Source organism: Triplophysa rosa, linkage group LG8 (assembly GCF_024868665.1).
Source record: "Triplophysa rosa linkage group LG8, Trosa_1v2, whole genome shotgun sequence".
NCBI classification, from domain to species: domain Eukaryota; kingdom Metazoa; phylum Chordata; class Actinopteri; order Cypriniformes; family Nemacheilidae; genus Triplophysa; species Triplophysa rosa.
Window position 1 is genome coordinate 26,306,055 of NC_079897.1, and position 14,647 is coordinate 26,320,701.

At 39.2% G+C, this 14,647-nt stretch overlaps 2 protein-coding genes across 4 annotated transcripts; one reads left to right on the forward strand and one right to left on the reverse strand.

Annotated features, from left to right (window-relative positions):
* Positions 1 to 10,113: 10,113 nt before the first annotated feature.
* Positions 10,114 to 12,806, forward strand: hint3 (histidine triad nucleotide binding protein 3). The gene is made up of 5 exons (XM_057340359.1): positions 10,114 to 10,273; positions 10,664 to 10,781; positions 10,883 to 10,952; positions 11,063 to 11,189; positions 12,179 to 12,806. Exons 1-5 carry the CDS (start codon positions 10,139 to 10,141, stop codon positions 12,215 to 12,217), a joined length of 489 nt encoding a protein of 162 aa, XP_057196342.1. The 5' UTR covers positions 10,114 to 10,138; the 3' UTR covers positions 12,218 to 12,806.
* Positions 12,807 to 12,972: 166 nt separating this feature from the next.
* Positions 12,973 to 14,644, reverse strand: si:dkey-29b11.3 (actin-binding Rho-activating protein-like). 3 transcript variants are annotated; one of them, XM_057340361.1, is made up of 2 exons: positions 14,574 to 14,644; positions 12,973 to 13,650 (listed from the first exon to the last, which is right to left on the reverse strand). In XM_057340361.1, the coding sequence occupies exon 2, from the start codon at positions 13,602 to 13,604 to the stop codon at positions 13,116 to 13,118; it is 489 nt and encodes a 162-aa protein (XP_057196344.1). In that variant the 5' UTR covers positions 13,605 to 13,650; positions 14,574 to 14,644; the 3' UTR covers positions 12,973 to 13,115. The 3 variants fall into 3 exon arrangements, with proteins under 3 accessions (XP_057196344.1, XP_057196343.1, XP_057196345.1); XM_057340360.1 differs by lacking the exon at positions 14,574 to 14,644 and adding an exon at positions 14,233 to 14,567; XM_057340362.1 differs by lacking the exon at positions 14,574 to 14,644 and adding an exon at positions 14,233 to 14,567 and having other exon boundaries at positions 12,973 to 13,668.
* Between the last annotated feature and the right edge of the window lie 3 nt (positions 14,645 to 14,647).

Sequence of the window (14,647 nt, forward strand, 5' to 3'; positions counted from 1 at the left end):
ACTGCGGCTGATACAGGACGTCGTTACGATTTTTTTGCAGAAGGATGTAACGTATTTACGAAACCCACTCTAGAGCAGTTTATCGGTTTACGGCTACTGTAGAAACAACACGGCGAATTCCATGTAAGGGGACCCGCAGTTCATTCTAAGGTAATAAAAACATAACGCTTCATTATGTACTAACCCGATTCCAAAAAAGTTGGAACACTGTACAAATTGTGAATAAAAAAGGAATGCAATAATTTACGAATCTCATAAACTTATATTTTATTCACAATAGAATATAGATAACATATCAAATGTTGAAAGTGAGACATTTTGAAATGTCATGCCAAATATTGGCTCATTTTGGATTTCATGAGAGCTACACATTCCAAAAAAGTTGGGACAGGTAGCAATAAGAGGCCGGAAAAGTTAAATGTACATATAAGGAACAGCTGGAGGACCAATTTGCAACTTATTAGGTCAATTGGCAACATGATTGGGTATAAAAAGAGCCTCTCAGAGTGGCAGTGTCTCTCAGAAGTCAAGATGGACAGAGGATCACCAATTCCCCCAATGCTGCGGCGAAAAATAGTGGAGCAATATCAGAAAGGAGTTTCTCAGAGAAAAATTGCAAAGAGTTTGAAGTTATCATCATCTACAGTGCATAATATCATCCAAAGATTCAGAGAATCTGGAACAATCTCTGTGCGTAAGGGTCAAGGCCGGAAAACCATACTGGATGCCCGTGATCTTCGGGCCCTTAGACGGCACTGCATCACATACAGGAATGCTACTGTAATGGAAATCACAACATGGGCTCAGGAATACTTCCAGAAAACATTGTCGGTGAACACAATCCACCGTGCCATTCGCCGTTGCCGGCTAAAACTCTATAGGTCAAAAAAGAAGCCATATCTAAACATGATCCAGAAGCGCAGGCGGTTTCTCTGGGCCAAGGCTCATTTAAAATGGACTGTGGCAAAGTGGAAAACTGTTCTGTGGTCAGACGAATCAAAATTTGAAGTTCTTTTTGGAAAACTGGGACGCCATGTCATCCGGACTAAAGAGGACAAGGACAACCCAAGTTGTTATCAGCGCTCAGTTCAGAAGCCTGCATCTCTGATGGTATGGGGTTGCATGAGTGCGTGTGGCATGGGCAGCTTACACATCTGGAAAGGCACCATCAATGCTGAAAGGTATATCCAAGTTCTAGAACAACATATGCTCCCATCCAGACGTCGTCTCTTTCAGGGAAGACCTTGCATTTTCCAACATGACAATGCCAGACCACATACTGCATCATTACAACATCACGGCTGCGTAGAAGAAGGATCCGGGTACTGAAATGGCCAAGCCTGCAGTCCAGATCTTTCACCCATAGAAAACATTTGGCGCATCATAAAGAGGAAGATGCGACAAAGAAGACCTAAGACAGTCGAGCAACTAGAAGCCTGTATTAGACAAGAATGGGACAACATTCCTATTCCTAAACTTGAGCAACTTGTCTCCTCAGTCCCCAGACGTTTGCAGACTGTTATAAAAAGAAGAGGGGATGCCACACAGTGGTAAACATGGCCTTGTCCCAACTTTTTTGAGATGTGTTGATGCCATGAAATTTAAAATCAACTTATTTTTCCCTTAAAATGATACATTCTCTCAGTTTAAACATTTGATATGTCATCTATGTTGTATTCTGAATAAAATATTGAAATTTGAAACTTCCACATCATTGCATTCTGTTTTTATTCACAATTTGTACAGTGTCCCAACTTTTTTGGAATCGGGTTTGTAATTTATTGTATGCTTTCCTGTAGCTCATTATGCTGTAATCCATTATGCTTTCCTGTAGCTCACTGGTTAGAGCATGGCGCTAGCAAACCCAGGGATTGCACATACTTAAAAACAAACTAATAGTATAATACAATGTATACTAGCATAATGCACTGTAAGTCGCATCTGCCAAATGCGTAAATGTAAATGTAATGAATTGTAATGTCATTATTCAGCACTGAAGACATATTATATTGCATTTCTGTCAATAGATCCTCCAAAAAATTACACATTGGCCCTTTAATGAGCCTGTAGGTAGTTTAGTGTCCTTTAAAAAAAACAATTTGCTCACTCAGGCGTGGGAAACCAAATCAGCTCATCGACAGCGGTCACGTCACACGTGGGTAACGGTTTACCTTTTTCATCCAATTTGGGATTGATTCCCAAATTACTGATCTGATCAAATTACCCAGCTAGGTGCGCATGTTTAACGCTGCTCTGCTCCGACAAATTGATAACGGGGAAAGACAAGACAGCGAGTGTGTAGCGAAGAGAGTCTGGGGTCTAATCAGGGCAGAGACTCTCTGTGTACTATAATTACGCAAATAACCGAGCAGCTTCACTCATGGAAATTTCTGAATTCACATCCGCTCATTTTGTATCAGTTCAGCTGTTGAATACAAATGGCAGTATACTGTATAGCCACCGCTTGTACCTGCTGATGTACGGCAGTGTGCACAAGAACATGTTTTAGATTTAGAGAGCAAACTGCGTTCTTTTCTAAACCTTTTAAATCAGGCAATAATGACTACTGATCTCAGGTCCAGACCAAGCTATAGAACCAAACAGCCTCATTTCCATTCTCAGTGCAAGCTTAGTCAAATACTGCACGGCACAATTGGTTCCGTTAAAACCTCCATGTCCTCTCGCATTCCCAAGACTAAAAAGCATTTCAATCTGATCTGTGCTATCCTCCATCATCTCCTCATGCCCCTTTCAAATCTCCCAGTAATCCTGTTTAGTCAGGCTGTGTGCGTTTCTGTAATGCTTGCGTGTGTGTGTTCAGAGACAGAATGAGGTTCTCTTTACCTAATTCTATCTCTGCACACACACACAAGTGAACACAAGACAGACAGAGAGAAAGAGAGAGAGAGAGAGAGAGAGAGAGCAAAAGTGAAAGTCATTCAGCTGTATCAAAGTAGCTGGGGCCATATGCTGTTCCTTCTCCAGTTTCCCAGCATGCCTGCTCAAGCCCTCGCTGCTTCAGAGAGAGACACTCGCTTAGGGGATGTGAACGGAGTCGCATTGTCCTTTTGCACCAGATGTTATCACGCTCGCTAATTGGCTCAGCAAAAACAAAGCAAGAGGCTGGAATGCCCCTGCCCACAGGAGCAGTACACAGCCTGCATCTCTACGCCAGCCGGAGCACCAATAACCATCATCCAAACCCCACTGACAGCCCTCCGCAGCAATTAGCAGTCAAGACAAACAACTTCCTCCAGCTCGGCCTGTTCTAACAAAATATGTCGGTTTTTCACAATCCGTGGCAAAGCCATAATACAAAAAAGCACGAACGGAGGAAAAGAGCTCCCACTTTCCTCAAGTGGTTGGCAACGCTCATATGGCGACTGAACTGAGCTCGGTGTTCAACGTGCTGGTTTTCCCCACTGTCCTCAGGTTTCTTGTTATTGTAACAATTAAGGTATTTTCACAGCCATCCTGCAGACGGAACTGCTAGAGCCATTAGCTGATTTTAGAGAAAGACAGAGAGAGAGAGAGAGGCAGAAAGGGAAAAAGAAATAAACTTCCTACAGTTATCCTTCATTCTAAAGCACACAATCATGCCAAGGGAATTTATTATTAACTGAAAACAAGCATGTGTTATTAGGATTCCATCACATTTGTCAGCAGAGAGAAATACAGTCCAATAGACTGTATTAATAATAATTATAATCACAAAAAAACATTTATTTTGCCAAGTTAAAAAGTTAATTACAGTTTAGTGGTTTGTGGAAACTTGGCACAGTAATAGCAGTCAACTGATGTGAAGGCACAGGTGTGTGTATTTCAGCTACTTTACAACAGCTTTGAACATGGCTCATCCTATCAGATTTTAAAGCGGGAACTATTTGGCCGTCTCTAGGGATGTGGCAGTGATGAAAATTTCCCACCGGTTAACAGACGTGAAAAAACATTAACAACGGTAGTACCGGTGACACCGGGGGTGTGGGGTGGTCGAAGATGCAGTCATGTGCATGACGCATTTCATTTTCAGGTATGAATTAGCGCCACTTCGGGAACGGCAATTTCTTGAATTAATGGTGAGTTAATAAAGTTACATTTAAGCATTCAAGGCTGAGTACAACTTTCAAAGTATTTCAGTTTTTAAGGGTTAAGGATAATTGGTATCTACTGAGTGCTGTGGAGCTGTAGCTGTCAGCAAAGGATAGTTGCATTCTGTCCATCTCCTGTCATTCTGTAGCACATTGCCCTTTGCTCATAAAACACAGCTGTGCATGATAACTATGGCTGATTTCTGATCATGTGACCTCAACTTTAACATTTATCTTTCTTCTGTTGTATGGGAAAATCACATACACATTGCTGTAGACAGGTGATGTGAGCCTTCAGTGAATTAACCTACATGTGAGATCCAGGCAGTCAAAACAGTGAAGGCCCTGGCATGATGACAGACAGTCTGCATTTGATCATGGCATGCAGCAACAACTGTCAACCATCCTTACAGGCCAGACTCGGCCATTATCTTAGCAGTGTAAATTAGGGCGGTTTCCCATTAGCGCTTTTAGTGCGCACCCGGTTCGGTTCGTTTGGGTGATGTGAACGCTGCTGTCTTCCGAACCCGGGTGCGCACCCGCAAAATGTCCAAAGGGAGGTCTGGGGTGCGGTTCATGTGAACTCCAGTACGCTTTATGAACGCAATCGTGAACTGCTATTACTTTATATATCGCATTATGTGGTAAAAATGTGTGTGTGTTTCACTCACTTTTCTGACAAGCGTGACTGGCGCACTCCAAGAAGAGAGCTGTATATCTCATTTCTGTTCACCTGCAGCGCAGTACGTTCATAGACGAAAGGGCCGTTATATACTAAAGCGTTGGAAACAAAACTAACGGTTCAAAAACATAAATGTATAAAAGGGAAGCCAGCAATGTTATGCATTTTGCCGCCTTATCCTGCATCGTAGTTACAAACCACAGGGTAAACAGCTGCAGGCTTGATGACGCAAACGACCCGCGGTTCGGATCCCCAAAAAATCATATGAATGCAGTCCAGCGGAGGCAGGGGGGGGCAAACTAAATGTGAAACCAACCTTACTCGCCCAACTGAGTTTGTCGCTAGCATACGGCTAAACTAGCAACACCAGTCTAATTAGCATACAATACATCGCACTAATACTGACCAAATTACTATTCCACCGTGTACAATCGCTGAGAACCAATGGAATATTATTATCGTGATTGAGTAGCCTAATTAGACAACATAACAGTTACCTGTCCGTAAAATCCTTCCGCGGCACGCATTTGTATCCTCATTAGTGAGCTTGACACATAAAAGAAAGAAATGCGCAGATTCCCGTCTTGAAAGTATCTTCTTTACGCTAAATGCCACAGAATTTGCTATTATAAACGGTGTGCATTTTAAAACTGTAATAAGGAACGCAGTATTTTTGTTTACAGTGAAAAGTCAGGATAAGGACGATGATGATTGACACTTGGCGACAACCCTAGTTAGGACAGCGGCTCCTGTATAACGTGTTTTTGAACAAAGCATACCAGTGTTAGAATATGCCTATTTGCAGTGTTGGGTGTAACTAGTTACTAAGTAATTAGTTACTGTAATTTAATTACTTTTCCCTTGAAAAGTAAAGTAAGGGATTAATCTTATTTTTTCTGTAATTTAATTACAGTTACTTTTGATGTAATTAAACTAAATACTTTGTGTAATATATGTGTGTAATAGTGGAATTGACATCAAAATTCAAAGTCTAACTTTAAAATCTGTGCTTTAATATATAATTCTCACATTTGTAATACTTTGGTCAGTTAATAAGAGTACTTTATGTAGTTTAATATTATTTATTTGAATGAATTAAAAGAGCCCTTTCATGCCTATCCTTGAATCACTTAACTAATCAAGGTTGATGTAAGATATAGAAAGTAATAAGTAACTAAATACTTTTTGGAGAGAGTCATTTGTACAGTAATCTAATTACAGTATTGAATATGTAATTAGTAACTAGTAATTAATTACTTTTTGAGAGTAACTTACCCAACACTGCCTATTTGTTTACTACATCTAGTATACGGATTTAGTGTGGCAGGATCCTTAGAAACTTTTCAAATACGGCACTAGGCACGAAAAACTTCGGATTTTCGATCTAACGTTATTAAGGCCACGGAAGCGGAGCAATCGGCAAGTTAAGTTGAAATAAACCAAAAACGTGAGCAGTGCGACTGTTCTAAGAAAGGAGAAGTACTGTACTCCTTTGCGAGTACCTGCGAGGCGTCTTGTTCGCAGCCTCCGTCTCACCTTAAAATACAGTGTTGCCAGATTGGGCGGTTTAGAATTTGATTGCGAGGGTAATAATTGGCTTGGGCGGGTGGACAAAATTTGGGATCAGTTTGGCGGGATTGAAACATGTACATTGTATAGGCTTATTATTTAACAAAACCCAAGTGTGCGTGTACTCCATCCAATTACTATCGTGACGTTACTAAACACGCCCACTGACGAGGTCGCAGGCTAGCCTTTTTTTGCTTTTTTAGTTTCGCAACCGCCTAAAAAGAAGCAGCAGCCAGCACTCAGCGGGAAATATAAACAGTCAATATGCCGAAGTGATTCTTAAAAGTTGCTTCAGATGTGTTCTTCAATATCCTGTCAAGTTACAACCGACACCCTGTTCTGCATTTAAGATTTCCCTCTCTCTGTCTGTCTCGCTCTTACTTACACACCTGTTTATAATGAGTAAAATGTAGTAATAATAATAGTTAAAATAATAATATTTGAAGTATAAAATATAATTTCAATACACATTGTTGAACTCGTTATTAACGAATTGGGTATGTGAATGGTCTTTAAACTAAATCTACACTGTAAAAGTGCATTGTGTGTGGTGTGAGGGCGGGGCCATGGGCCATAGATGTGAACGTGTTGTTATTTTGTTACTGTGGTTCCGTTGCTGCTGGTGTATGTCGCTAGCCATAGCATGGTTCATTAATTGTGGCATTTAAAATAGCTAAATATTGATAAAATTTAACCAAATATTAATCAATTATTTTGGGCGGTTTTGTGTGCGTTTGGGCGGGTTTCGGACCGTTTTTGGGCTGGAAACCTTCAACTCTATCTGGCAACAATGCGCGAAACACTTTTGTGTCGTTTCAATGATCAGTTAAGCTCGTGGACCAATGAAACCACGAGGAAGTTGCGTTCACGTCATGTTGAAGTAGTACACAATTTTGGACACAGATATGCGTTTGAGACGAAGGAAAAATGAGATGAAAATAAACCAGGTGCACGCGCAACCCATATTCAATGGAGCTCGCAGGATGAGACCAATAAACAGGAAGCTTGAGTTAACAGAATCTCGTTACCTACTCTCGTGTGATGTGTACATATCTGTAAGTCCTCAGCTGTGAGGCTGGTACATATGAGCCTGACGCACGCAAGCATTAGAAGTGTAACGTTAGATGTTTAAGAAGAACAAACACGATGCAATAGCTTAGAAAAGGATCATGTTTTCGCAAATTTCGGGGGTTGGGCTGAACTGTCTACTCCAACGCTGTAACACTGCCTCCTGCTGGTGGAATATTGCGTTACTACCCTTACTCTCACCTCAAATCATTCATCTCTTCTTTAAGTCTTGGTGAGTTTAAGATTAGTTTTTTGGCAATCCACTTCGTAACGCACTTATGAAATACGTGCAAAATTGATTCCAGTATAAGTTCTCTGTATAGAATGCAACAGTATGTAAGACTAAAACCAAATTTAATGATCATCATACCACTGCGACCCATTTAGGCCCAGAGTTGAACAGGCTTTAGTTTCAGGCTTGGTCTTATTCCAGCATACTCTTTTTACGCTGTGTCGTTTTTTTGCTTCTAATCCGCATTACACTTGCATTATCAATGTGAACACCATCCTAAATACTAGTGGCAACTGTACTTAGCTACTTTCTTGGGATGGAAAAGATGCTACCTTAACTGTTTAATTTATGCGTTGTCTCCTTAGATTCACGGCGGAAACTTAAACCTCATAGGACTTGCATCTGTCCACATGCAAGCAGTTCACTCTCCAAAGCCCAGATCTTATGGGACGAGCATTAATAATAAAACATGCATTGTACTATAACAGGTGCGTTTTAGCCTAGGTCATTGTTAGTGGCTTACTTTCGTCTTTACTAAGTTTGTCTGAATTACTTTGCACATAAATGGAACTCATGTGAACTATTCACTACTGTATGCCAACAGAGACTAGTTGAACTGAAAAATAGGAGGTTTTATTTTCCATAAATGACTCATAATCTCTTGTCCATGTTGTTTGCTGAGGCTTGCCCATATATTTTAATAAAAAATGACATATTCAGATTCATAAAGCCGAGCATGAGAGTGTCCAGTGGCTGTTTGCAATCAAAGGAAGTTGAAAAGTAGGGCAGAACATGATTAAAGAAACAGAATATTTTCCCTTCGTGTAGCTCTGTCTCAAGAGATCTTCGAGTTGTGGCTGTCACTCCCTCCCCACCTCCTAACTTCCTCCATTTTAATCAACAGGATCTATTTACGAAGCCTATGCCTTATGAATAATTCTACAACCTCTTCAGGACAAAACACTGATTTCCTCAATGCTGAAGTTGATGTTTTGGTCATGAATCATTTGAAGATGCATTAGATCTGTTGTTGCCGATGCTTATTTTCTGGTTATTTCTAAAGCTTTTATGTTTTTATTCACATCACGATCGTCATTTGTGTTCCACATTCGCTCTGTTTTTCTGCAACCCTCTGCATTCTTACAATACCATAGCAGACTGTAATTGCTTACAGTCATGTTCCAGCTCTTTATTTATCATATGGAGCCGCAGAACAAGAGATAACATAATGGCTTTGGCCAGCTGACAACCTACAATACAGGAGCTGCAAATTGCTGATTGTCACATAAATTATTCTCACAATTACAACGTAAATAGGGGAGGGTGTACAAGGAGAGTAAATTTGACGTCTCGAGTCATTATTATTTTTGTAATTTGTAATAATGAATCTCTGGATTGTTGGGAGTGCAAATGAGCTCTTAATTTAGAGACTAAACATGAACATGCATTTTAATGACATCATTTGCATACATTAAGGCGGTAAATGCAGCATCTTGACATATTGGAGTGCTCAGGATTAATTGCTTGGCTGACCTGCTAAACAGTGCAGTTTAACATGGTGTGTTGTCACTCACTTATCCTTTTTGCCTCTCTTGATAAGTGACCTTTAACCTGTCGAGCGCTTTCTTATTCTTCAGAGGAATAGATCTCAGACTCTCCTGTGCTGGCTGCTTGTAGTCAGTGTAGTCACAATTTTTAGCAAATGAATAATAACGCAAGTAGAAAAGCTAAATTGTCTTGGTGACATTTTCTAATAACTGTTGATTATGAACATTAACATGACTTACAGTAATGCTAAGAAGACGATTGGTTAGGTAGTTAAATGTATAGGTGTCATTACTGAAGATATGTATTACCCTCCTCTGCACCGCCTTTAAATAGTTTAGGTTTGGTGTAAGGGGAAAAGGAAGGTATTATTTTGTTGATGGGTTGTTGACAAATGTCCCGTACATGTGGTGTAACATCAAAAATAAAAAAATGTTAATACATTATCTTATGTTATTAATGTTTATATTTAAAATAAAATAACAATGAAGATTCATCTCTCTTATGCTAGTTTTTTTTTCAATTGTTTTGCTGTCACACCAATAGACACATTGATACGTTTCACTTGTCAACTACTCGAATGCAGTTCTGACAATATAAAGTTGTTAGATATGCCATTACAAAGAAAGTTCATGTCATAAAATAAAGTATTACACTAAATAAAACATTTTTATTAAGCATAACATTATATTTAAAGGCTGTTTTAAGTGCTTTAAACCATGTGTGCACGTCCACTATGAACTGAATAAAATCAAAATTAAGTCATCGTGAACAACACATAAAGGTTGACATACTACTGGTATGTTTTCCTTTAAAAAATGCATTCAATTATATTAAGTCAAATAAACGCAGAGCATATACATTAATTGTACAGTTTAATTTTAAAAGGGACTTGTATGTTGAAAAGCGTCAGAATAGCGCCGATGTAATTACCGTCGGCTTCACACTTTGAAGATGGCAGCCAGTGAAAACACACCGACCGCTGAGGATGAGATCGCCAAAACCGACCAGACTGTTGATGCATATGACAAGAAGTGTATTTTCTGTCAAATCGTGAACGGGGAGATGGGAACGGAGCTCTTGCACAATGTGAGTCTGCCGTCGCTTTTTTTATTGTGAACGTGAAGCTAACTTGCTGCAGATTCATAAATGAAATATGTGAAGCTAGCCTTAAATATCAATGCAATAATGATTTATGATATCGTAAAAGCATCGAACAGTACATCCTTGCAGTAATTTCCAATATGTTCTGCACTTGTTTTAACACAGTAAAGCAATAGAAATGTGTGCATTTGGTTTCACAGCCTCTGTTATTAAAAAGGGATTTTTATTTATAGAGAAACAGGTTGCAAAGTGCTCTACATCAGAGGCCAGCAGTCTTATGTTTTTAATACATAATTGTCTAAAAAATGTCTTACGATTATTAATTCTTGCAATTAGCTATTGTAATGATTATGATGTGTGATTTGTGTGTTTCAGGATGAGGATGTGTCCTGTTTCAGAGATATACACCCTGGAGCTCCCCATCATTATCTAGTGGTGCCAACCAAACATGTAGGGAATTGTAAATCGCTTGGCAAGGAGCATGTACCCTTAGGTAAAGATTTTTGGAGTTAAAAGTTTTGGTATAAATATTTTGACACGCATCAAGCTTGGATAAGTAGTCACCTGTAAGTGTATTTGTGCTGTTTTATCTAGTGGAGAAGATGGTGGAGACGGGGAAAGAGATACTTCAGAAAAACAATGTTACCGATTTAAATGATGTTAGGTACGTGCACACATCTCTCAATAAATAATAAAAGCCTTTATACCTGATATGATTTAGCTTGCAGAATTGAGTTACATTTTGACAGAACTCATGCCAATTGTGTTTCCAAGGTTTGGGTTTCATTGGCCTCCGTTCTGCTCTGTCACACACTTGCATCTCCATGTACTTGCCCCCACCAGTTTGATGGGCTTCTTGTCCCGCTTCGTCTACAGATTAAACTCCTATTGGTTCGTCACGGTAAGCAATAAAATCAATGGCAACATTCAGAGTTTTGCCTGTTTTCCCAAGTGTGAAGTTCACAAGTAAACTAATATTAACAGTCTTTTTGGTTCAGGCTGTTAATACATTAGCAAACAAAATGTTTTCTGAGTATAGCAAGTTGTAGACCTTTAAGTCGAATGAGAATGCTGAACCAGACCTTTTGTCTCAGTAATTGGAACTAGCAAATTGGCTTAAATTCAATTGACGTGGCTACAGTGGCAGGGAATGAAAAGAGTTTTGTTTGTGACAGCACTGACAGACCACTTGCTCTTGGGTCCATCTGAGTGGGTAAACGTTTCATGTATTTTCCAGCTTTATCATTGAAAACAAATGTCAAGAAAAAGTTTTTATAACTGTCATGTTGGAGCTTAACAGCCCCAGTAATCAATCACTTTTATTATGTAAGGGATAATGTACAGGCAGCCGGTTGTTATCGCAGAAATAAGCGGAGGGTCTTGTGTCTCACTGAAGGGAACACTCAAATTGGTTTAATTATTGGTAAATATAATGTCATATATGTTATTAAAAGACATATTTATAATTCATTTTTGTGTAACATTAAACTGCCCCTCTCAAAATGATTTGCAGCATCCGGGTTACAGGTGTTATTAGTTTTGAGCGGTTGTTATTTGAAACCCTTGGAATGTCGCGACTGGCCAATCAGAATCAAGCATTCAAATGAGCCGTGTAATAAATGGAAATAAGCGATCAGGTTACTAAATAACCCCTCATCTTATGGTTCATGGACAAACTTGTGCACATTTGGAGCAACATGAGTAAATGAGTAAATGTCAGAATTTTCACTTTAGCAAAACTGTTATTTCCGAATACCCAACTGCTTCATGCTTTACATTTTAAACAGTTTCATTTGACCTCCCCATTATTACACAGCCATAGTCAATTACTGAGTGTTTTGAAGTGTGCAAAACTGTGAAGTTTGTTTAACGCTTTTTTTTATTTTGCAGGCGGATCAGTTACTCCAAAGGCTGAACTCAATGAGCTAAATGAAATGTTTGGAAAACTCCAATTACAATTGTGTTTGCCCAGAGTCATGTTACTCATAACAAGAGTTCAATTCAATCTATTCACGATGATGAAATGTGACAGACACATGCCTCAAGGCTATAATATTCATTAATGCTGCGTTTGCTGGTTGTTATATTGTCATTCTCTGCCAGACAGGCTAATCAAATTTGCTGCTGCGTGTGAATTGTTTTGCCTGCTGAATAATAATGACATTGATACGTTTGACAGAAACATGAATCTTTTGTGGTGAACACTGCAGTTACATCCAGTTTTACTAAAATAATTACTTTTAAAGACACACAGCAGTGGCCAAGACTTTCTAAATATGGACGAATGCTTAAGCATGGCAAGTAGTCTCAATTATTGACTTTGGTCTCTCTGAATAGCAGCATGCCGGAACTAATTTTGCATTAGCACTGAAATATGAACGCTCTCAAATAAAATGGAATGTTTAACTCTTAAGGTTTAAAATATGACGTAATGATATTGTAAGGCCTGTATGCCTTGGGTGTATATAATTATTTATTGATTAGGGAGTTTTATTTACATTGTATGTATAAACATGAAATAAAATACTACATGATTCCTATGTTCGCTGTTGTTTGTAATGGTTTGTTTGTATCTTTAATCTGTCACAAAAAATGCCTACCCTACAGAGAAGCAAATATGTAGGTTTTTCCCCAGGCAGTGCTTGTGAATTCTATGCAAATTCATCATACAGTATGAGAAATGTAATTGATTACAAATATAAAACATTCCATGAGCAACTTGCAATAGTGCAATGGTTGTGCTTTAACACTCCATCAAACGCAGCCTGTAAACTATCCATAATGTAAAGTTTGACGCTACTATATTTGGTAGGCAGGCACGTGGAGTTTATCCTTGCTGTAATAAAGTAATGAGCACTCCATCATCTCTTCCCTGCCACAGCATCTCGCCTTCAAAGTGCACCAGCCCCTGCCTGCGCGCGCGCAGCAGAACTCCCACTAGTTTATTAGAGATGGTAACGTATCTCTCAAAAAGCGCATCGAAGCGCACAGCGGTCCTGCCGTCCTCTCCTCTCAGCCCATTGTCTCTGATCACCTGACAGAGTTCTATGACCTCTCCGTTTATGCGAGAGTGTGCGTCTTTCCCCCTCTGCTCTGTTTTAGATCCCTCTAAAGGCCTGCCGTAACCGTCTTGTCCTCGCTGGATCTGAGGAGGGGTCACCTTGCCGTTGCTGAAGGGGTTGTGTTTCTGGCTTTCGCAGTGATCATTAGACCATTTCTGCCAGTTTTCTGTTAGACCTTTGACAGACACCGTGCAGGTCTCGGAGCTATCATTACCGCTTTGCGCACAATGCGCAGGCGCATCCTCCGTCTCCATGGTGACCTTTGGATCACAGCACAGCTTAGGTGTTCAGCATGCTTACCTGCTGGCACAACACAGGCTGTGAATGAAAAGGTTGTGTGTCATCAGGTTTTTAAATAACTTAAAGCTTGAACTTGCACGTGAGGCTGACATGACTGTTATGAAATTAAACTACATTTTTATTCATGAAGTTGGCAGACGGTGATAGATAGATAGATAGATAGATAGATAGATAGATATAGATAGATAGATAGATAGATAGATAGATAGATAGATAGATAGATAGATAGATAGATAGATAGATAGATGATAGATAGATAGATAGATAGATAGATAGATAGATAGATAGATAGATAGATAGATAGATAGATAGATAGATAGATAGATAGATAGATAGATACTGTTGCTATTAGAATGTTATTTAAATTGCGGAATTCTCAGTTTATTTCGGAACTGCGAATACGAAATAAAACGTACGTCTTTCTGGTACTGAGAACACATTTATTTGCTCAGTAGTATGAGATTACAGCGAATTTCTACATGAACGTTTGCTGGTGTATTTATACTTTTCTTAACAATACAATAAACTTAAAGATTTGGCATTAAAATCCTAAAACGTCATGAGTACTAAATAAAGCCTTACCCCGCTTGTTATCCTTGCCGATGGTCGTTATGCAGTAACAGCGATGCAAGTGTATACATTACAAGTTGTGGAGAGGATACTTTTCTGACCGCTTATGACATGACTGACATATAAACTATCCAATGGGAGTACAGACTCATGCGAATAATCCAATAACTACTCAACATTCAGCCCCTTGTAGATAATGCTCATATAAATAAGATTAAATGATATAACGTGAAGCTAAATATTTTAGAAGAAGACCACATAGATAGAAAGAATAAAGATGAATCCGCCTTTCACAAGAGACCCCAATTCAACTTGTTACTTAAGGATGTAAACGGGCATTGAAAAGTACAAACCTCTAATCCTTTTATGGGATTGTCTTGCGATTGACGAACGAGTTTGGCAAAATAGGAAACTTTATTACAAGCAC